General features: G+C 32.9%; 2 protein-coding genes across 3 annotated transcripts; both read right to left on the bottom strand.

The window, feature by feature from the left end:
- Nucleotides 1-721: 721 nt before the first annotated feature.
- LOC129870370 (CBL-interacting serine/threonine-protein kinase 24) lies at nt 722-12,398 on the bottom strand. 2 transcript variants are annotated; one of them, XM_055945132.1, is made up of 15 exons: nt 12,267-12,398; nt 11,235-11,470; nt 10,534-10,596; nt 10,343-10,414; nt 9,174-9,281; nt 9,018-9,092; nt 8,860-8,913; nt 6,744-6,869; nt 6,096-6,185; nt 5,633-5,755; nt 5,337-5,456; nt 4,411-4,527; nt 1,626-1,682; nt 1,466-1,540; nt 722-1,335 (listed from the first exon to the last, which is right to left on the bottom strand). In XM_055945132.1, exons 2-15 carry the CDS (start codon nt 11,397-11,399, stop codon nt 1,240-1,242), a joined length of 1,341 nt encoding a protein of 446 aa, XP_055801107.1. In that variant the 5' UTR covers nt 11,400-11,470; nt 12,267-12,398; the 3' UTR covers nt 722-1,239. The 2 variants fall into 2 exon arrangements, with proteins under 2 accessions (XP_055801107.1, XP_055801106.1); XM_055945131.1 differs by having other exon boundaries at nt 11,235-11,466.
- A 3,671-nt stretch (nt 12,399-16,069) lies between these two features.
- On the bottom strand, nt 16,070-21,899 carry LOC129870504 (axial regulator YABBY 5-like). The gene is made up of 7 exons (XM_055945315.1): nt 21,684-21,899; nt 19,628-19,765; nt 18,304-18,406; nt 17,946-17,994; nt 17,645-17,720; nt 16,965-17,039; nt 16,070-16,261 (listed from the first exon to the last, which is right to left on the bottom strand). The coding sequence occupies exons 1-7, from the start codon at nt 21,762-21,764 to the stop codon at nt 16,199-16,201; spliced, it is 585 nt and encodes a 194-aa protein (XP_055801290.1). The 5' UTR covers nt 21,765-21,899; the 3' UTR covers nt 16,070-16,198.

Raw genomic sequence — 21,899 nt, 5'->3', positions numbered from 1 at the left:
CATGAATTTTTGAAAATATGACTAACTAAAACTTTTTGACCCAAAATTTGTAGGACCATCCGTAATGACCTAATGAATGATATGCAAGTATTCACGCCATTTTTTTAGCATTAGGAACACGAAATATGAATTCAAAATTTTTTACGAAATTTTTCGTGTGCTAGCATATGAATATTTAGTCAATATGACAAATCAAAACTTTTAGACCCAAAAATTTGTAGAACCATCCGTAATAACCTAGTAAATGATATCCATAATTTCTATAGGATTCACACCAATTTATTTTTTTTAAGCATTTAGGGGTACAAAACAAGAATTAAAACGGGAAAGTATTGATCATCCTGTATCAGAATATCTCCCTAGCTTGATCCAAATGTCCCTTAGTTGTTGGATTACATGCATGATTTTTTTTTAAAAAAAAATCAATTAGAGATTTTAATTACTTGAAAAGATGGTTGTGCTTATTTCAAGAAATTGAATTTGTTTATTATGTGGAGAAGGGAAACAAATGAAGATGGTTTTGAAATCAAGACCCCACTAGAGGCGGGTTGAAAACAACAAATTATGTTATGAGGAACAGGGCGGAACAGGCTGGGAATTTGGGCCCAGTGCTTCGTGCATATAAAAAGTAAGTCAACCGTATTAGCTCATCAACTATAGCTGCAAGGTTCGCGGACCTTGCATGGTTGCTCTCAAGAATACGCTGATAGAACAAAGAAGCTGGGAAATATAAGCCCATTTCAAGAATTCCAAATCATAAATCGCGACAAATGAGGCCTGCTCAGTACACAAGCTACCTCATTCTCCCCGACTGGTAGGTAGATGGTTCGAATCACATGAAGTAATAGGGAACAATATGTCAGTACATGGGAGGTAAAATAACACTCAATTCTACACAAACCTGCCAATGAGGTACCCTTCTCTTTGGCTGAAGATCAAGTGTTTGAAGTCTTGGTTGGAAAAGCAAACAAAATATGGATGGTACTATTTAGTAGTTGCATAGTTGACAACTCCATTGCTTTTGAGCCCATGGTATACAGATAGCATAGCACTTAAGATATGTAGTTAACACGTATTTCTATGCAATAAGACAGATTAAAAGTAAGACATGCAATTACACAGACAATGTACCTAACCCAAGGATGATGTAGCGTGCAAAACAGGGTGGATAGCAAAATTCAAACATCTTCTGACCACATAACACTGCTTAGTGATTCACTTCATTTCCAGAAATCCGGTTCAGTGAGTCATTGTCCTAAGCAGAACGGCATTTGACATGCCCTCCTTTGGTTTCCAAATGATGTCGTCAATTTTCGTGCAGAAGGTTTTGTAGAACTGCAAATGCACATAACAAGGTCCTGTTAAGTAGTTCCAAGTTTCATGGAATTCCTTAAAGAAGCTACAAATAAGTATTGTAATGCAAGCTATAGTGAAAAACATAGTAAAAGTTGAGTGTGGAAGCAACCTTGTGATATTCAAGAGTGTCCCCAGCAGCCTTTCTAACATCAACCATAAAAAGTGAGGGGGCTACTTGGAAAACCTTCACAAATTAAAGAAAGAGTGGTCAAATGAAAATAAGAAACACCAATCTTCTAATGAATTAGTTTATCATGTTCGAAAATTACCTCCAGCACAACAGCAATCTGACCAGCCCTATTTGCCGTAACCCCCTCAATTCTTGTCTGCAATGAGAATAGTGGTTGAACAAATCAATGCCCACTCAATAAAGAGAAACTTACCCAGGGTTGTGGTTTAAAAAACATGATCTTAGAACCACAAAAGCATAAAAAAATTATAATAAGTAAAGATATATATAAGAAGGTGAAGATGGAAGCAAAGTTGGCGGTCACCAGTGCTAAGACGGCAGCTTTTGAAAGCTTATATGTCGAGTTAGGGGAAAAAGGTGGGGATAAGAGAATGTATAGGCTCGCCAAAGCAAGAGAGAGAAAAGCCCGCGATCTGGATCTAGTAAAGTGCATCAAGGACGAGGAAGGTGAAGTGTTAGTGGATGAGACCTCTATCAAGCAAAGGTGGCAAGCTTACTTCTACAGACTCTTAAATGAAAAAGGAGACAGAGACATTGTACTGGCTGATTTGGCATACTCTCATAGTCTTCGAGACTTTCGGTACTTCACGTGTTTTAGGGTTGAGGAGGTTAGACGTGCTATTAGCAAGATGAGGAGGGGGAGAGCGACCAAGCCCGATGAGATTCCGGTGGACTTTTGGAAGAGTACTGACAAGGCAGGTTTGGAGTGGTTGACTAAGTTGTTTAATGTTATTTTGAAGACTGCTAAGATGCCCAATGAATGGAGGTGGAGTACTATGGTTCCATTGTACAAAAACAAGGGTGATATTCAAAATTGTATTAATTACAGGAGTATCAAATTGTTAAGCCACACTATGAAGATTTGGGAGAGAATGGTGGAGATGAGGGTGAGGAGAGGAGTGTCAATCTCAGAGAACTGGTATGAATTCATGTTGGGACGATCGACTACTGAAGCAATCCATCTTATGCGGAAACTAGTGGAGAAATTTAGAGAAAGAAAAAGAGATCTCCGTATGGTGTTCATTGACCTTGAAAATGCCTATGACAAAGTTCCAAGGGATGTTTTCTGGAGGCGTCTGGAGGGTAAAGGTGTCCCGATGGTGTATATTAGGGCGATAAAGAACATGTATGCTTGAGCCAAGACTCGAGTTAGGATGGTGGGAGGTGACTCAGAGCATTTTCCTGTTGAAATGGGACTACATCAGGGATTTGTGCTAAATCCTTTTCTTTTTGCCTTGGTGATGGATGAGCTGACATGGTCTATTCAGGAGGAGGTTCCATGGTGTATGTTATTTGCGGACGACATAGTTTTGATTGATGAGACTCGAAACAGAGTTAACGATAGGTTGGAGGTTTGGAGACAAACACTGGAGTCCAAAGGGTTCAAATTGAGAAGGACCAAAACAGAATACTTGAAGTGCAAATTTAGTGTTGCGATGGAGGAAGAGGGCATGGAAGTGAGGCTTGCCACTCAACCTTTCCCCAAGACAGAAAGCTTTAAATATCTTGGATCCATCATCCAGAGTAGTGGGGACATCGACGATGATGTCACGCACCGCATTGGGGCAGCATGGATGAAATGGAGGCTTGCCTCTGGAGTCCTGTGTGATAAGAAAGTACCACCTAAACTTAAAGGTAAGTTCTACAAAACGGTGGTTAGACCAGCGTTGTTATATGGAGTGAAGTGCTGGTCAGTAAAGAACTCTCATGTTCAAAAGATGCATGTGGCGAAGATGAGGATGTTGAGATGGATGTGTGGACACACTAGGAGTGATAAGATCAGGAATGAGGTTATTCGGGAGAAGGTGAGAGTGGCATCTGTGGAAGACAAGATGAGAGAAGCGAGACTGAGATAGTTTGGGCATGTGCAGAGGAGGGATGTCGACGTCCCAGTTAGGAGGTGCAAGCAGTTGGATTTGGGGGTTATACAGAGGGGTAGGGATAGACTAAAAAAATATTAGAGAGAGGTGATTAGACAAGATATGACACTATTCCATATCATCGAGGACATGACCTTAAATAAAAAGGAGTGGAGATAGCGGATTAGGGTAGAAGGCTAGTAGGGATAGAATGGTGTTTGGCCGTGTGTCGGTTTAGGGTGGTCATAGATCTAGGCGTGCCTTTATAATTGTGTTGTTATTGCCTTTGATTATCACTTTATCACATTATTTTGATATCATTATTGTTCTTGTTATTGTTCTTGTCCTGTAAAATTTGCATCGCTTTTCATTTTTTTGTGTCATTATGCTAGCTATATTGTTTTTCTCTTTTACTTAGGACTGTGGGTCTTTCGGAAACAACCTCTGTATCTCTATAAGGTAGTGGTAAGGTCTGCGTACATCTTACCCTCCTCAAACCCCACTTGTGGGATTTCACTAGGTATGTTGTTGTTGTTGTACCCACTGACAAAAAGTAGGGGTGGTACAGTAGTAATCCTTACTCTCCATTAAATTATAGATCTGCCCCTAGTTCCAAGTTGTTTGCATCTTAAGCAACAGTGACCGTTAAAACAAATAACTTGTCAACCATCATTCATTCAAGTTAAGCAAAATGCGACTAAATCTTATGTGGCATAGTTATGATTTTGCTCTTGATAAAGAGCAGGAAAAAAATGAAAGGGTGAATTCCTCCTGTATTCCATTTTCTTTGATGTCGGTTTCCCGAGGATTGGGGCAAATTCACTGTAGGGCTAGGAAAGGGAATTACTATTGATAGATAGTGGGAAAAGTGTGAAAAATTGCTCACAATCATAGTTGATCAGATGGAAAACTGACAATTCAATTACAACAATGCTTCATACAGATTTAATTGTTTGAATAAGAAAATCATCTGTCCCGGAATTATACGAAAATTTAGAAATATACCTTGTAATTGTGTGTGTTGACCTTAAGACCCAACGATTCTGCAGCTGCTTCAATAGTTTCAATGATGACATTAGCAGGTTGACGGGAAACAAATCGAGTTTGACGCTTGACATAATCCTGCAAGAATGAGAGAGGCAATTGTGAAACCTCTTTAGCAAACAGACGACCTATTATACATGTCAGCATTTTTAAGTTTGTAGAAACATTAATAATTCAATCATTAAAAATATAAGCTATTCAAAACATATCTGACACATTTTCTTCAAACCAAAAATAATTGGGACATATTTGATCTAAAATTGGATATAGAAAAGTTGGTATTATGTAGCATTGGCTTTGAGCGCCTGACTACAAGGAAAAAGGAGAAAAAAGATACCAAAAATAGTGGGAGAGAAATTAACGTGCTTCTATAATAAGAGCATGCTAACTAAAAAATTAAAGGAAGAAGCAATTTACATATCCCATCAGATTTCCTTCCTTATCCAAGAAACAAAAAGCTTATAGGAAGAATCGGAAGAAAGAGATTAAACAGATGAAGTTGAGATGAATTAAAATCTGGAAACTTCGGTATGGTTTATTTTTGGCATAACAAATAAATGTCCTTTAACTTAGCTTCAGCTGACATCTATGCCCTCCAACTTTGAGTGTGCATAAGTAGGCACTTAAACTTGTATAAAATTAAACAAGTAGACACACGTGTCCTACATGGCATAATACACGTTGGACATCACGTAGGACACAAAATTGCCATATAGGATGCCATATAGGACGAATGTGTCTATTTATTCCAGTTTAGGATAGTTTAAGTGTTTACTTATGCACTAGTAAAGTTAGAGGTCATAGTTGTTAGTTGAAGCCAAGTTAAGGGTCATATTTATGTATTATGCCTTGAGTTTTTGGTCCATGAACTAAATTAATCATTGTACCTGATGTCTGTCAAACAAGGCTGATAGATTCAATCCCTGAGATAGTGTTATCATCTCAAACGCATTCATTACCAAGGGGCCACTCTCACTATCTTCAGATTTTTCACTGACAAATGCATCCTGCACTATTGAAAATAGAACATATCAAACCTATAACGGAATAGATCAGCGAAGTATCAGGCAAATCACTTCAGTTGATCTAAATCCAGAGTAGATAATGTATCTTAAATTTGACCATTTCCTCATCGTCTCGATATACTAGTTAGAATACTAGAAGACGAATGAAAGGATTCAACCTCAATGTCGTCGAATACAGCACGGACATCATCAAGATTCACTACTTCATCTGCTTTAGCTCTAACAGCTCTGTAGTTTTTACAGAACCATGGGTCTCGTTTTATCCCTTCAATCTTGATCCTCTGCATGTACATGGTTCTGAGTAAATCACTATGAAAACACTAAAAGGACTTCGGAACAAAGTTATGCTGAAGTTTCACAAATTAACCAAGAAAAAGAAGATGAGAAAAGGAACAATTATACTGAACAAAAGCAAGGAACGACCAGAAGCCATGCACAAGGCATTTCTCACATTTAAAATGACCTTAAAGAGGATCTCTATAACCAATCTGGTAAATTTGGAAGGATTTTAATCTAGTGCAACTTTAATGTCATTAGCTTATAATAGATTGAAAATAATTAAGTGACAAATAGACGATGGGACATCATTGGTTTCAGAGTTAGAAATATCAGTGCACTTACAGTTTGAGGATTTGGATCGATAATTTTTCGTATCAATGATGTTGCACGAGGAGAAAACCAAAATGGACAGGAAAACTCAGCAGCCTTGATCTGCGTCAATATTAAAAGCAATAAGAAATTTGTGGAGAACAAACAATAACTTTTAACCAATAGTAAGCCGCACACAAGAACAAACAATAACTTTAACATATAGTAAGCCATGTACAAGAAATGTCAAGTTACTTTTAAAGCCCCAATTTTAATCTAATAAAAACAAGCACAGAAACAAATAATGAAAATAATAAAAAACACAAGGAGGAAACTAATGCAGATGAAGATAAAATTAGAAATACGGAACTACAGTTGTTTGATGTGAGCAGTGTGGTCGATGCCAAGTGAAAGAGATCTTATACTTCGCACTTCAAGCTGCCTTAGCACTTGGTGTTTAACAGAGGTCAGAGAACTGAATAAAATATATCAATCAACTAATCACACCTCAATCCTAAATAGAAATGAATAATATACATATGAGAAAAGAACCAATAATGTCCCTCATATGACCCATAATCATTAGCATTTGTCACTATATAAGAAGAAAAAGAGAATCACTTGACAGAATTATCCCTGCTTCCATTTAACACATTACAAATGCATGATTCTGCATCTAACCTTCGTATATAAGGTTGGAAGGTCTGTCTCATCAAATGGAAGATATCCTGCCATCAGAACATAAAGGATGATACCACATGACCACACATCCGCAGCAGCACCATCATAACCTCGGTTACTTAACACCTGAAGAATTAACTCAGAGTAATAAGCCAGCTACCACAGAAAGAGTCCAAACTCATTCTAATATAAGAAAACATCTTAAGCAAATTAACATATCTTCAGCCTTTGACATAGTTCAGACAAATTCAACTTGCTGCAAACCTCTTATATTAAACAATTCAGCACAAGGTTATGATGCTAACTGAAATAATTTGAAGGTACATTACTACAGGGCTCATGGAAGGGAAATAAATTCTGATTCTCTCTTGTGTGATGACTAATCAAAAGAGATCATGCTAGGTAAAAGGGTTGGCAATGAATTAAAATGAAGACAACCAACTCTCTGCTTAGATTCTTTTTGATTCAAGCTCCTTGCAGATAAAACGAATACAGATGGTACTTATTAATGTGGACATCATTGAATATATATATATATATATATATAAGGAATGGGAACATGGCTAAGAGGACCTAAGTTTCCAATCAATAAACCTGAAAGTCGGAGATAGCAACTTTAGGAACTTCATTTTCGTACAAGATGTTGGGAAATAATATGAACGGTTAGACAAGAACTCTTATGTTCAGAAAATGAGAGTGACATAGATGAGGAAGGTGGATGTGTGGGCATAGCAGGAGAGATAACATTAGGAATGAAGATATTTGTGGGAGTGGCCTCTGTGCGGGACAAGATGCGAGAAATGAGGCTGAGATGGTTTTGGCATGTGAAGAAGAGATGAGCAGTTGCCCCGTTAGGAGGTTTGAGAGGGTGGCCGTAGTGGGGTTGAGAAGGGGAAGGGGTAGGCCTAAGAAGTATTGGGTTGAGGTAATTAGGAAGGATATGACGCATCTTCAGCTCACCAAGGACATGACCCTTGATAGGAGGGGGGTGTAGAGGTCGAGGATTAGAATAGAAGGTTAGTAGAAAGTTGGGCGTAATTCTACATTCTCAAGAGTATTAGTATTCTTCTTCTTTTTTTTCCTTATCTTTAGATTTCCATTTCTACCTTTTGTTTATTTAGCCTTGATATCTTATTTTCTTGCTGTTGTTTCTGCTTGTTGCTGCTGCCTCTTTTTCATTGTTCGTTCAGCCGTCGAGGGTCTAACAAAAACAACCTCTCTACCTTCTCAAGATAGGGATAAGGTCTGCATACACTCTACCCTCTCCACACAGCACCTGTGGGATTACAATATTACACCGGTTTTATTGTTGTTGTTCATTCGACAAAGCAGAACCGATTCCAGAGCTGAGTTTTAGCATGGTTTTGGAAGTTCTCACATTGCAAAGAACCAAGTCTTGCTACTTCCAGAAATTCCTCAGAGCCGGCTCTCATATAAACCTTCCTTGTTTATTTCTTAAATATCTCACCACTGTAGCATTTAGGAAGAATAAAGTGCGATAAGGATTGCAGGTGAACATTAATGTCATGGAGGAGTTGTAACTGGTAAGTGGTAACAGACTCACAACCCTTCAGTAAAAGATCAAAGAGAATGTGGAACTGACAAGTACTAAAACTAACAAACTACTCAATATTTTTTCACTGGAGTCACCATTTGTAAACTTTAGCATAGTGTTGTCAAAGCCTCGCTTTGGTGGCTAAGATCTGGAGCTAGGTGCAATACCGTCTGAGCACTTCGCCTCACTCAGTCAGCATTCAGTACAGGCACCACGACGTGAAGGTGCACTCTCATCGCCCATATGACTTTATTTAGGCAGAATCAACAATATTATAGCTGGTACAAGCGACATATTAATGATAAGAAAATGTCATGAATGAATTTACTGCTAATTAAGAAAATAAGATTCCTTATAACAACTAATTACTAAACCAGGACTACAAACATAAAAGTACATCTTTGCCTCGTAGCTCGCAATTTGAAGTATAAATGAGAAAAGGATTTTTGAGGATAGAAGGTCAACCAAATGATGAATGACGGGTTGTATGTACAAAACAAGAAGAACGCACTCATGAGAACTATTAAGAAGTAACTGAATGATTTAAACTATGCATCATACCTCAGGTGCAACGTAATTTGGAGTCCCGCAAGTGGTATAGAGGAGCTCGACTCCCTGTTGGAAATTTGAGTAAATGCCGTTTTAGAAGCTCTAATTAACAAGGAAAGAGACAAAAATGGATATACCATCTAATGCAACTAACATTAGATGCTGCTTACTTGTTGAGGCAATGCACTAAGCCCAAAGTCAGAAACTTTTAAGTTCCCTTGGATATCCAGAAGCAAATTTTCAGGCTGGAGAACAAGGAACATCAATAGTTGAAAGATTAAGATAGATAATTTTCATAGCAGATTTCCAAATCAGCAATTGCGAACCTTCAGATCTCTGTGGTAAATACCCTTGCTGTGACAATGAGCAATTGCATCTATGAGTTGTTGGAAGTATCTCCTTGCTTCATCCTCGGAAAGCCTACCTAGATGAACCTATAAATTGAGCAAATATATAATTGAAGAGAAAGATGCATTACTAAATCTTGAACATGACACCTTGGTAATCCATTAAGGGAGAAGGGCAACGTAAGCCATAAAGGGTCAAAGCTCCATGAACTGAAGTAAATTGGTAAAGCCATAAGTGCCTAATTGGAAACTGGACTACTATTCAATGAACCAGTTTATACCTAAGTAACCCAACAATTTATATATTTGATGAAGATGAGATTTAGTTGGTCAGCTGGTCTCCTGTCTATTAGAAGAGTGGACTAAAATTCAGAACCAGGCTGGATCGTGCATTTCATACCAACTATTCAGGCATAATGAAAAAAATGTGCAAAGTTCGATAAGCAAAAATAATCCTTCTGGATAGAGTCCATCCCTGACCGAGAAAAACTGATTAAAAGCTATATTGTCACTGACAAATTAAGCATTTCCAATCACTATCTCGTGCTTAAATAAGAGTGGTAACACGTAGCTAGCGGAACTTCTTGATCAGATGGAATTTTCGACTGACTAGAAGGCAATTCAACACACTCTTAAACTACTTTCAGTGTAAAGAAATGGATCTCCAAGCTTTTCACATAAAAAGTGTGGACTGGAACTACTTCATCGAATACAGAAGTTCTTTTTCTTCTGATGTCACAGCATGCCTCCATTTTCCAGATAAAAAAGAGAGATATCTCAGTCATGCCTCTATTTCTCTTTAATACAGATTACTCCACACAGGTTATTGCTTTGTGAATATTGAATAGGATGCATCAAAGATGTCATTGATCGCTCCATTATCTACTTCCTCATTCTCCATAAGTATCTTGACCCAAACTACAACTTATCCTAATAAATGAAGATTATCAATTCATAGAAACTCGTCATAGCCACGCATCGTAGTTGCAATAATGTCTCAATATTGACTCTGTTCTCATTTACAGATTACCTCCCCAGTCATTATCAGATGGAGAGCTATCTATTATCACATACAAGGAACAGCAAGTCTGCAAGAGTTATTGATTAAAGAAGGAAAAATCTTATTGAAAATTCTAAAGGAATCTTACAATTTTATCAAAAAGCTCTCCTCCAGTGACAAACTCCTGAATGATATATATTTTTGTCTGGCTAGCTAAAACCTACAAGGAAATACACAAAATCAATAAACAACAGCAACAGAAAAAAGTAAGAAAATAGAACAACCACACTCACAGTAGTATTTGTAATATGCATACTTTGATTCTTTTTTTCTTTTTACCTCGTGAAGCCGAACTATGCAAGGATGCCTGACAATCTTCATTATAGATATCTCTCTTTTGATCTGGAAACCATCTCAAGGAACAGCATATTGATCAGCCAAAAATGCAAGAGATGGACAAGAACAACGACAGTAAAATAATCACACACAGACCCCAGAATGTGCTCTCTTAACACAAAAATCTATTTCAAGTGCAAACAGATAATAAAAATTCAATATGATTAAAGCTTTAATCATTTTACACAGCTAAACTGTTGCCAACCATCAGTTAAAAAGCTTAAAAATCCATCAACCTACTGAAATTTGGCTATAGATACTCAATAATAGATGAACATGCTGATGTTCACTTATGGAATTTAGCTCAGACACCAAGAACATTCACATAGTTCAAACTTGATAACAGATGTCATTGTTATGGCTACAATGTTTAGTGTGAGCTTAATAGTCCACCACGGAAACTGTCATGGTTACTCTTGATTCACATCAGATCAGAAAAGCCTACTGAAGTTTGACAGAAGAGATTTCTGACCTAGTTTCAAGAATAATCACTTTACAGATTGGAATAACTTTTCTAATTTATCAAGCTCCAACCATTAAATATAGGATATACAAATACCACCATTATCACAACAAAAAAAAAAAAAGCAGGACACATGAAGCATAAACTCGGAAGTTTTAAGAAAGGAAGTATATTTTAGTACCTGTTCAACCATTCTATGCTTAAGAATAGTGCTTTTGGCCAAGACTTTAATGGCAACATTCTCTCCATTCTCGGTGTTTCGTGCAAACTTAACTTTGGCAAATGTCCCTTCACCAATAGTTCTGCCAACTTCATACTTCCCAAGCTTTCTTTTCACTTTCTTCATCTCTAGATACTCATTTTCCACAGATTCACAAAAGTGATACAACCTTCAACTATAGCTCATCAAAAACCTGTCTATTGAATCACACTATAACTAATCAATAATCTAGCTCAAGTCAAGTTGATCATGTATTACAAGTTTAAATGCACAGATATACTAAATACTCCATCTGTTTCAATTTGTTTTTCCCTGTTGTAGTCTGTTTCAAAAAAAAATGTCTCTATCTGTTTTTGACAACTTTTTAATTTCAACTTTCCACGTGTCATGTTTAAGATTACAGGATTAAAGAGCATTTTGGTACATTCTTTATATTTTACTTTAAGACAACAAGATTAAAAAGTATTCCTTACTTTCTTAAAACTCTATGCCATGTCAAAAATCAGACAAACAAATTAAAACGAGCAATTTGCAATTTTCACAGGTAAAGAAAAACTCATGACCTATACATACCCATATGATTGAAGAAACAATACACATAGACCTAGAACAGAAAATATCTGCCATTACAACTCGAAAAAATTAGAATTTGAACTAATCAAAGCTTGCAAATTTACTACTACATCATAAACAAACTTGCGAATTTCAATTGTGTACACATCCAAATTCAGGAATAAAAAGGGATAATTACATGAACTAAAACAAAACATAAATTATGATTTTCGCAACTGTTTCCCCTGTAACTTAAATTTAACGCGATTGACGAGAGAAAAACAAAATTATGAAATTGAATTTTGAATAAATACTCAGTAAATTTAAGTATTACGTATTTCTGTATACGAAAAGGCAGACAAATCTGTGCGAATACATAGAAATAGAGAAGCTGAGTAGTAAAAGAAAGAAAAAATGGCGAGTTGCCGGCGGAAATGTTACCGGAAATGGAGAAATTCCGATGGAGAAGTCGCCGGAAAAAATGAGAAACCGATGAATCAGATCGATTTGGAGCTGAGGTAACTTATTGGAGAAATTTTTGAACTGTGGAGAATGAAGCGTTGGTTAATTTTAACCGCTCAAATCAATTTATTAGATTCTTTTTTAATATCATGAGTCATGACGAGAGGTCTTTGGGGTCGGAGAAAATCAATTTGAAAGCCTCATTTTTAAATAAGTTGTGCAATGTGTGATTTAAATTTAATCGGTATTTCAATGCAGATTTTAAACATCGAGTAAAAAAAAAGTAAATTATTTTTTAAATGAACTATTTTTTCACCCAATATTTAATAGCTGAATTAAAATATGACTAAATTTGAATTTGTACATTGTAGGTTAATTCATGAAGAGAATGCTCCTATTTGGATATTTTCATTTTGATGAGCTTGAATGAGATTTTTGATTAAGAGTGAAGGGATCATAAATCAATATCCCACTAAAACTGACAATCAAAATAATTTTAGAAAGCTCTTAATAAAAAAAATATTAATGTTATGTACTCACATTGATCATGACTAGATCCGAATTTGTGCATTGCAAAATTTATTCATGAGAACAACACTCTCAATAAAAAAAAATATTTTTATTTCAAAAAGCTTGAACAAGACATCTGATTAACTGTGAATAAAATCATCTCACCACACTTAACAATTAAAATAATTTATTAATACTAAAATAAATTTATTATTCCTTATCTCATCAACCAAACTATCACTATTGTTTTATTCAAGTAAGGCTATAATTAGATCCATCAAAAAGAAAGAAAGAAAAAAAGATGCATCTAATAATGGAGGGCATTGATTAGTGGGTTACAAGTCAAATCCTACAATGAAAAAAAAAACACATGTAAATTGTATTATATAATGATAGAAAACAAATTCATTCTTTTTTATTTTAATAGAAACAAACTGAAAAAGATATCTAGTGAAGAAGAAGAACAATGTAGAAAGAAACATATAGAATATTGTATTATACTAATCAACTATTGTTAGCAAACCTTACCAATTTTACAACTTTGTTAATTAATATTTGGCTTATTAGCCAATTATATTATTTTTAGTGGGCGTAAATGTGACTAACATCCAAATTTAAGAACGTCAAGACGTTTACAGATAAGGAAAATAAAATATTAAACAATTAATTTGTTTTAATTAATTTGTGGTGTGTGTTGAATTCAACATTTTTTAAATGAGCTCTCACAAAAGTCGATAAATTTTAATTTTGATAATATCTGTCTAAGTATATTTCTTTATAGTCTAAATGGTTAATTTGATCAAAACAATAATTTATTGATACTTGATTGATCAAAAGTGATATTATCCCAAAAGTCAATTCTACCAATCCTTTGAAAGCGTCATTATTAAGTACAAATTTATTAATTTAATTTGAACGAATTCGATAACTTTTATTTTTATTTTTATATATATATATATATATATATATATGGGGACATCTATATGGTTGTCCACTTCAACCTTAATCAGATGTCTCGAACAGTGGCGGATGCAGGATTTCAATTCAAGGGGTTCAACGTATACAGAAATAAATAAAGGAAAATCAAAGCAGACGCCAACTAAATTTTAACCCGCCTTATTTGTCCCTTTAACATTTCTTCCCATTTTTCTCTATACCGTTGAACCTTTTTTAAAAAATATCACATTTTTTTAATTTTTATTTTGTAGTGTCCTACTTTATTTTAAATTTTTTATTTTTTCTTTAAATTAATACCCCACAAAAAATAAGTTTCTTTAAAAAGTGTAAGTATTGAATTATTAATATCATAATATATATTTTTTGAAATTGATAAAGAAAATAAAAAATATTATGATATTAATAATTCAATATTTACACTTTTTTAAGAATAATATATTTTTAGTACTCAATAATAATAGTATTAATAATTAAGATGTTGAACAACATCAATATATTAATATGTAAAATGATAAATATATACTTGAAAAGTACGCACTATGTAACTCGATATATAATATATAAAACTTAACAAGACGATAGATGCATAGTGTGTTATTTCTTTTCTTTTAGTTGAAAAGTGTGTTAATATTGAAAATCAATTAAAAATTATAGAAATCTAGCTAGGGCTTTAAATTAGTATGCGAGCATGAAAAAGAGAGAATAGGAATATTTTTCATTCCAATTACATAAAAAAATATACAAAATATTTTAAATACAATATTTAAACTTGAGAAAAATAAAAACAATTAACTATTTAATAAATAACAAATATACACAAATGGGCTAACTAATTTTTGTCTACCTGCCCTAATTGCTCATTTCAAAGGAGAAAGGCCCAAGCCCAACAACATATCCACAGCCCAAATGCACATTAAATAGAAAAGGAGAGCGAGAAACTTTTTAAAAACGTTTAAAAAAAAGAGGCTTGAGTGAGAACCAAACCCGCGACATAAGCTGTGAATTGAACCCCTTGACTGCTGAGTCACTCTTTTTAATTGTTCTAAGGGGGTTCATTAAAGGGTATATATCCATAATATTCAAATTTAACTTTCTATATACAACGTAATTTTTTGATTGAGGGATTCAGGTGAACCCCCTCACTACCACGTAGCTCCGCCCCGGTCTCGAATTCGAGCCCAGAAAATAAAAAAAATATGTTGAGAGCGTCACCTCCAAATAGGCCCTGCAGTGCGTAATCCAAATTTAGTCGGTGCTTCGAACACCGAAAACTAAAAAAGATATATACGGTTGTCCATGCAATTTTAGTTTCTATCACATGTAGGTGATGTTCATTTGTGTTGGTAGGGTAAAGGTTGTTAAGAGTTAAGATACCTACAATATATGCTTGGACATAAAAGTTCTTTTTTACTAGATATGTTTAACTTTGTGCAAAAAGAAGAAAACAACTTTTGCAATCAATATCAATCCAATAAACTAGTAAAAGTAAAGTACTCAGGAAAGAACACATACATACACACACATACCACAAAAAGTCAGAAAGTGTTGTTTCAAATTATTTGTACAACATATATAGTACAAGTTGTTTTGCTTGAGTCAATCCAAAGTGGAAACAATTCTAGAATTCATAGTTCTATCTTTTAATTATTTTATTTTTTAAAAATTGTTGAAATATGGTACACCATGGTGTTGTAGCAGATCAATTGGGTATATTTTAATGCATAGATAATGATTGTTCAGGTAGGTAAAGAGAATAAGTGATAGTTAAAGTATGAAACTCGAGAAAAAATAATATTTTTTGTGCATTTTTTGACATTTATCTCATTTTCTTTTATTAAAATCAAAAAGAAATAAAGAGACCAAAAAATTAGCTCAAGAGGGTGTTAGAGAAATACACTTTTTTTTTATGACAAGGGAAATCCGAAACCAATATTCTTTGGGTGCGCACAAGGTAAAACCCCTGCTCTTATGCAATAGTTCGCAAACCACGTAGGAGAGGTAACCCGCACTAGGCAAGCCCGATGCAACGAGCTTGACTCAGAAGGCAAACCCCTTGCTTTCGCTGGCAAGAAATATCGAACTTGACACCTCCAATACAAAAATTCCAAGTCCAAATCATTGAGTCACCCCAAAAATCGTTAGAGAATACACTTATCCCTCATAGATTGTGTAAGAATTTATAATTTTTGGGACTACTCCACCAATTACCTTACCTTAAATAACAAAGAATAAGAAAGCAATCAAAAGATCTTGAAATTTTTTTCTCTCATTAATCATTAATATATAGGGAAAGATAAAATAAATTGAGGTAGACATACATTAAAGGAACTTCAAATAATTTCCAAATTATATTACACAATTTTTTATAAGTACTAACAAATAGAACAAATAAAGTCACACAATCTTCAATAATTCAACATACAACATAAAGAGAATTAATACTCTCAGAAGGTGAAGGTCTTTATTTCTGGCAATGCAGCTCTATGCATTATATGTTTTTCTTTGTTCTGCAAATAGAAAACAAATTAGATACAAAATTACAATAAGTTAATAAAAGGAAATATATAGGTATTATTATTATATGTTTTAATTTACTTGTCTTATTTTTTTCTAGTCTATTTAAAAAGGATAACAAAAAAGGAAAGTCTGGTGTACTAAGCATTTCAAGTTCACGCAAAGTTTCAAAAAGTCGGTGACTGATTTCACGACTCAATATTTAGTAAATTTGAAGAATTTTTTGATACATTAATTACACACCTCTTTAGTTTAAAAACAAATTACATATTCAATTTTTTCTTACCTTTGTTTTTTTTAAAAAAAACACATAAATTAAAACAGAATGAGGATACAAATTAAAACAGAATGAGTAGATTTTAATCATCCATATACATTTCATGTAATATTTTCCCTACACTTTTGGAAGTCTTCTTCCTTAATTACATTTGCAAGAGCACTTTTTTCATGTTATATGCTATTTTAATTTATTGTGCCTTTTTAACCATGAAGCTTCATAATTCAAAAGATACAAAGAGCCTTAAGAACCTCACATCTCAATTTATGTGATAAAGTTTAATTGAAGAAAGATTATTTTTTAAAAAAAATTATCGTCTAAAATAAATCATATATAGTTGTACTACAATAAATCATCGATTCTCATTAAAAATACATTTAAAGTTAAATTTTTAAACTTAATTTAAGGAATATAATTACCTCACTAGCACCAAGTTTAGCTTGATTGTCAGTCTCCAACATGAGCCCAAAGTGAATGTGAGGGAAGTGTGCCCACTAATTAAACCAAACATAACTAATTAATCAGTAATTACCAACCACAACAAAAACCACCACCACCAATAATAATAATAATAATAATAATAATAATAATAATAATAATAATAATAATAATAATAATAATAATAATAATAATAATAATAAAATATAAAAAAAATTAAGAGAGGAACTAAAACATTTCCTTTTAAAATTCATTTAAAAAGAATGATAAATTTCTAACTTAAAAATAATTTAATTTAAACTTTTCATCTTACCCTTAGTCACTACTAATAACACGAATTCCAAATTAACAATGCGTTAGAACATCGTTAAAAATATGAGATTTCTAATAGAAAAACCACCAAAGAGTTAACATTTTCGACATTCGAATCAATTCTCAACAAATTTCATACGTATAAAATTCATGTTTTTTAGTAGTGAATGAAAAGTTTTTATAATAGTCACACGTACAAATGTTATCGGATATTTAAAATCATAAGCTTCAAAGTTCTTATAACAATACAAATTAACATATATTTCTGAAACAAGTTTTCAATATATATATATATATATATATATATTTATTTATTTATTTTTAAAACATTTTGTCTATTCAAACTTACATTTTTAGCAGCAGTACTAAATGCTTCCCTATGAGGGATATCTGGATTATTAGCCTTGATCCTCTGAATCTCCTCTCTGCATAATTTTTTCAAATATATAGTTGTTAAATAAAATATAGCCAAATCACATCTCTAATAATTACATAAATTAACCGATGGGCTATATATGTTGCTTGGACTTTCTAAAATATTCATGTTAAATTTTTCAAAAATAGTCTACTTTTTGAAGGAATATCGACTTACACTTATTGATATCTTTTTAAAAAGTCCGAGCAACATAGCAGAGATAGAATTGCCTTACTTTATGAACCGGTTATATGCGGAAGGTCCTCGTTGCCTCTTTTCTGGAGCTGAAAAAAATACACCCACAAAAAAAAACTATTATAAATTAATTAAATTTAATTGAGTTTAAGTTCGATACATTGATACAATAAACATATACATAATATATCATTTGACGGCTTGTAAGATAATTACAAGTTTATATCTTTAGAGTTTAACATTTATACATCGAACATGATTACTTTTTCTTGAAAAAGATAAATTACCCGTGAGCGGAGCTATCTATATATTCCTGCAGTCTTACCTCCTTGGTCGAAAAATTAAATAGTATAATATATAAAGTTAAAATTAAATTTTTTTTGATAAATATTACGTACGTCGATTTACAATCCTCTCCTCACGAGTAGAATTGTCTGTGATGGATGATGAACCAAAATCTATCTTGTATTGATCATGAGGAGAATTAGTGTAGTTTGCTACCTGAAAATTAAAATTACTAACAAAAATTAGAAGAAATAATCAGAAAAAAAAAACAAATTAAAAGGTTAGAACAACCAAAATTTTAACCAAAAGAAAGATAGATGAGTCCTACAAATTGCATATACTACTCCAATTGTCTTAATTTAAGTGGCATTGTTCAGATTTTATCGAACAAGTTTTTTATTTCTAATAAATATTTTAAATTATTAATTATTATTTATTACTTACAATAATTTTAACAAAGTCAGAAAATTAAAGTTATGATAAAAAAATTTAACCCTTGAAATTTGAACAGTATCACATAAATCAAGATAGAAAATGTTGTGTATTTTTTTTTTTTTTTAACCAAAAGGATTGAAATGATGTTTTGTGAGAAAGACGAGAAGATAACAAAATAAAATTGAAGTGACTGAATAAGTTATTCTCGTGGTATTTTCCAGGAAAAATATCCCTTTCCAAAATCAAAATATACTAATTTTGGGATGTGTTTCTACATTATAGGACAAAAAAGGGAAAAAAACTCAGAATATTTCATGTCAATCAAATCAAACAATTCAAAAGCAAGCAACATTTTCATTGACGCAAATTTTATTCCTATCTTTGTAGAGGTAAGAAAATTATTTTCGATAAATTTGCGATTCAAATAAAAAAAAGTTTATCAAAACAAAATTGAATGAAAATATGACAACAAAATAGCAAGTTACTAATAATTATAAACTAAGTATAGATAAATTAAAACTCACTCAATAACCCTTAACTACAATCACACCCACTCTATAATATTGATCCATGTTTAATAATAACATTTCATAATAATAATCATTTTTTTTTTGTGAAATCTATTTGTCATGTTATGTTATATTATTATTACATATTTTATATAACAATATTTTATTATAGCAATATAAAATATCCAAACAAGAAAGAAAAGAGTATAATGTAAGTTCTGGTTGTGGTTGTTATTAAATAATTCGCTTGTCTCAATTTATTATAGTTATATAAATATCTAAAATTTATTTTAAGCCACAAGTTTTAAAAACCTTTTTTATTTTTAAATTTTGAGTTTAGTCAAATGATATTGATATCTTGTATTTCCTTAAAAGAAGTAAAACCTAGAAAACCCTAGATTTTAAAAAAGAAAAGGCTATAGAATAAAAAAAAAACATAACGCCCACAATTTCAGCTGCAAAAAAGAAAAGTTTTTTTTTTTTTGGAATTGACCTGATGAAGATATTGTTGATGATTTTGCCAAGAATTATTGGAGTGAAATGTAGTAGCCATATTAACAGACCACAAATTTGTGCAGTGTCCACATCGAACTGTCACTATATCAAGCAAGTTGCTGCATGGAACACTCACCTGCAATAATATTAATGATGAAAAACATCAAAACGTGCTGTTCAGGACAGATAAATATTCTTTCATTCTTAATTAATTATCAGAAGTCTCAAATTCGATCCCTGAATATGGAGTTTCCTCTGTTATGGGTGTTTTACCCTAGTATGAAACCTTTTTCTTGATACAAATCCGAATTAATTAAACCCTAACGTGAATACGAGTGAAAAATCAAATAATAATTAAAAAGAAGCAAATATTAGGAGTGTATGCTCAACCATTTCATACTTAATCTTGAAGATCTATAGTCACAAGTGAGGCTAGGACTTAAAAGATGCGCATCAAAATTTAGAGTCAGTATGTACATAAAAAAATAAATGAAATTCGCCATTTTAGTAGAAAATAATGAGCTTGGTTGAACTCTAAGAATGGGAGAATTTCATGTTCTTCAAATTCAACTATAAATCATATGGTGAGGATGAGATAAAAAGAAGCAAAAATTACCTTATTCGTGCTCATTCTACTCCTTCATGGATCAAGATGAGTAATATTGAGTACAATTTTGCAAATCTAGCTACATGATTTTTTTTTTTAAAAAAATAATGAGTTCGGTTGAACTCGCAAAACCCTCTACCTGGTGGTAGAGGGAATTAAGGTCTAAATTTTGAGACCACCTTTTCCCACAAATCCACCAAGAAGAAGAATGCTAGAAGTTCATGTCCTTCATATTCGACCATAAACCAAGTAGTGAAGATGAGACAAAGCATAACGAGTTGATCATGTGTTCAGTTGAACTCACAAAACTCTCTACATCTGCCTCGAGGGCTTAGGGAGAGCAAGAGAGGCCAAGCTAATAGGGTGGAAGGGGGAAGGTCATCTAAATATTGAGATCATCTTTTTCCACAATTGGACCAAGGAGAATGTGAGTACGAGATTTGACTATAAATCAGGTAGTAAAAATATGAGAAAAAGCATAATGAGTTGATCATATGTTCAGTTGAACTCACAAAAAACTCTACATCCACCTTGAGGGCTTAGTGAGAGGCCAAGTAGCTAGGGTGGAAGGGGGAAGGCCGTCGACTAAATCTTGAGATAATATTTTTTCATAATTGCACCAAGAAGAAGAGAAGAATGTGAGTAGTTCACACTCTCCAGATTCGACTATAAACCAGATAGTAAAGATGAGAAAAAGCATAAATTACCTTGTTCTTGCTTATTTGACTAGCTCCATTACGTTATGGAGATGAATAAATTTATAGATCTAAGATGTGAATAAAATTCAGAAAAAAGGAACTCTACCTATAACATCTATAGTCAAATACATTTCAAAGCTTAGTGAGATTTTGAAGAAACCCTAAAAGACAACTTAATTGCTTTTTTTACAATTAAATTAGTCAAAAAAATTGAGAACTTAATCATATGAATAAAACCCCATGAGCAAGGAAAAGTTTTCTTTTCTTTTTTTTGATAGCACACTGATCAAAATTACTTTAATTTTTGCAGCCTGTTAGTGCATTCTTTTCAGTAAAGAGAGAAAGGTACAACACAAAATAATAAAATTAAATCTAATTAATTAAATATTTGAAAGGACACTTCTTAACACGCTTGTTTTGGATTTTAGATAAATCATCAGAGATTTTATCACTTTTCTTTGACTGCAAAAGACATCAAAGAATTTTTAAAAAAAAAAAAGAGAAGAAGATATGGATGGAGACTTGACACTACTGAAAAAGAAAAAAAACATACAGAAAATCAAGAGATTATATATGTATATAATACCACCAAATTAAACTAACAAATCTCTGAATCACAAATCAACTTTATTCAACTTGTAGAAAGAAAAAAAAGTAACTTCTCACACACACACATGATATAGGGAAAAATGTATATATGTATGTATATTAATTAAAAATTAATTGAAAGATAGGATAGAAAGATATACCACAAGAACAATTTTGCAAAATTTGCAAGGGATATAGCAAAGTTGCTCAGAATTAGTAGAACCAATGTAGCTTGATGACATGTTTATTATATATGGAGGAAAGTGAAATATAACAAGAGGAAGAAGAAAGAAGATAATATATAGAGAGAGAGTTCAAAATATATAAGAGGACATGAGTCTTTCCAAAGGGAAAATGCTTTTATTCTCTCTCTAATA

Source organism: Solanum dulcamara, chromosome 10 (genome assembly GCF_947179165.1).
Source record: "Solanum dulcamara chromosome 10, daSolDulc1.2, whole genome shotgun sequence".
NCBI lineage: Eukaryota > Viridiplantae > Streptophyta > Magnoliopsida > Solanales > Solanaceae > Solanum > Solanum dulcamara.
This window is presented reverse-complemented; position numbering and strand designations above follow the sequence as displayed.

Excerpts from the sequence above, each read along its gene's own strand:
- LOC129870370 (XM_055945132.1), bottom strand. The coding sequence starts at position 11,399 with ATGAAGAAAGTGAAAAGAAAGCTTGGGAAGTATGAAGTTGGCAGAACT. Across the intron at positions 9,093-9,173 it reads TTTACCACAGAGATCTGAAG|CCTGAAAATTTGCTTCTGGA; the intron begins GTTCGCAATTGC and ends CTTGTTCTCCAG. Across the intron at positions 1,336-1,465 it reads ACACTCTTGAATATCACAAG|TTCTACAAAACCTTCTGCAC; the intron begins GTTGCTTCCACA and ends GTGCATTTGCAG.
- LOC129870504 (XM_055945315.1), bottom strand. The coding sequence starts at position 21,764 with ATGTCATCAAGCTACATTGGTTCTACTAATTCTGAGCAACTTTGCTAT. Across the intron at positions 19,766-21,683 it reads TTTGCAAAATTGTTCTTGTG|GTGAGTGTTCCATGCAGCAA; the intron begins GTATATCTTTCT and ends ATATTATTGCAG. Across the intron at positions 18,407-19,627 it reads ATCAACAATATCTTCATCAG|GTAGCAAACTACACTAATTC; the intron begins GTCAATTCCAAA and ends TTTAATTTTCAG.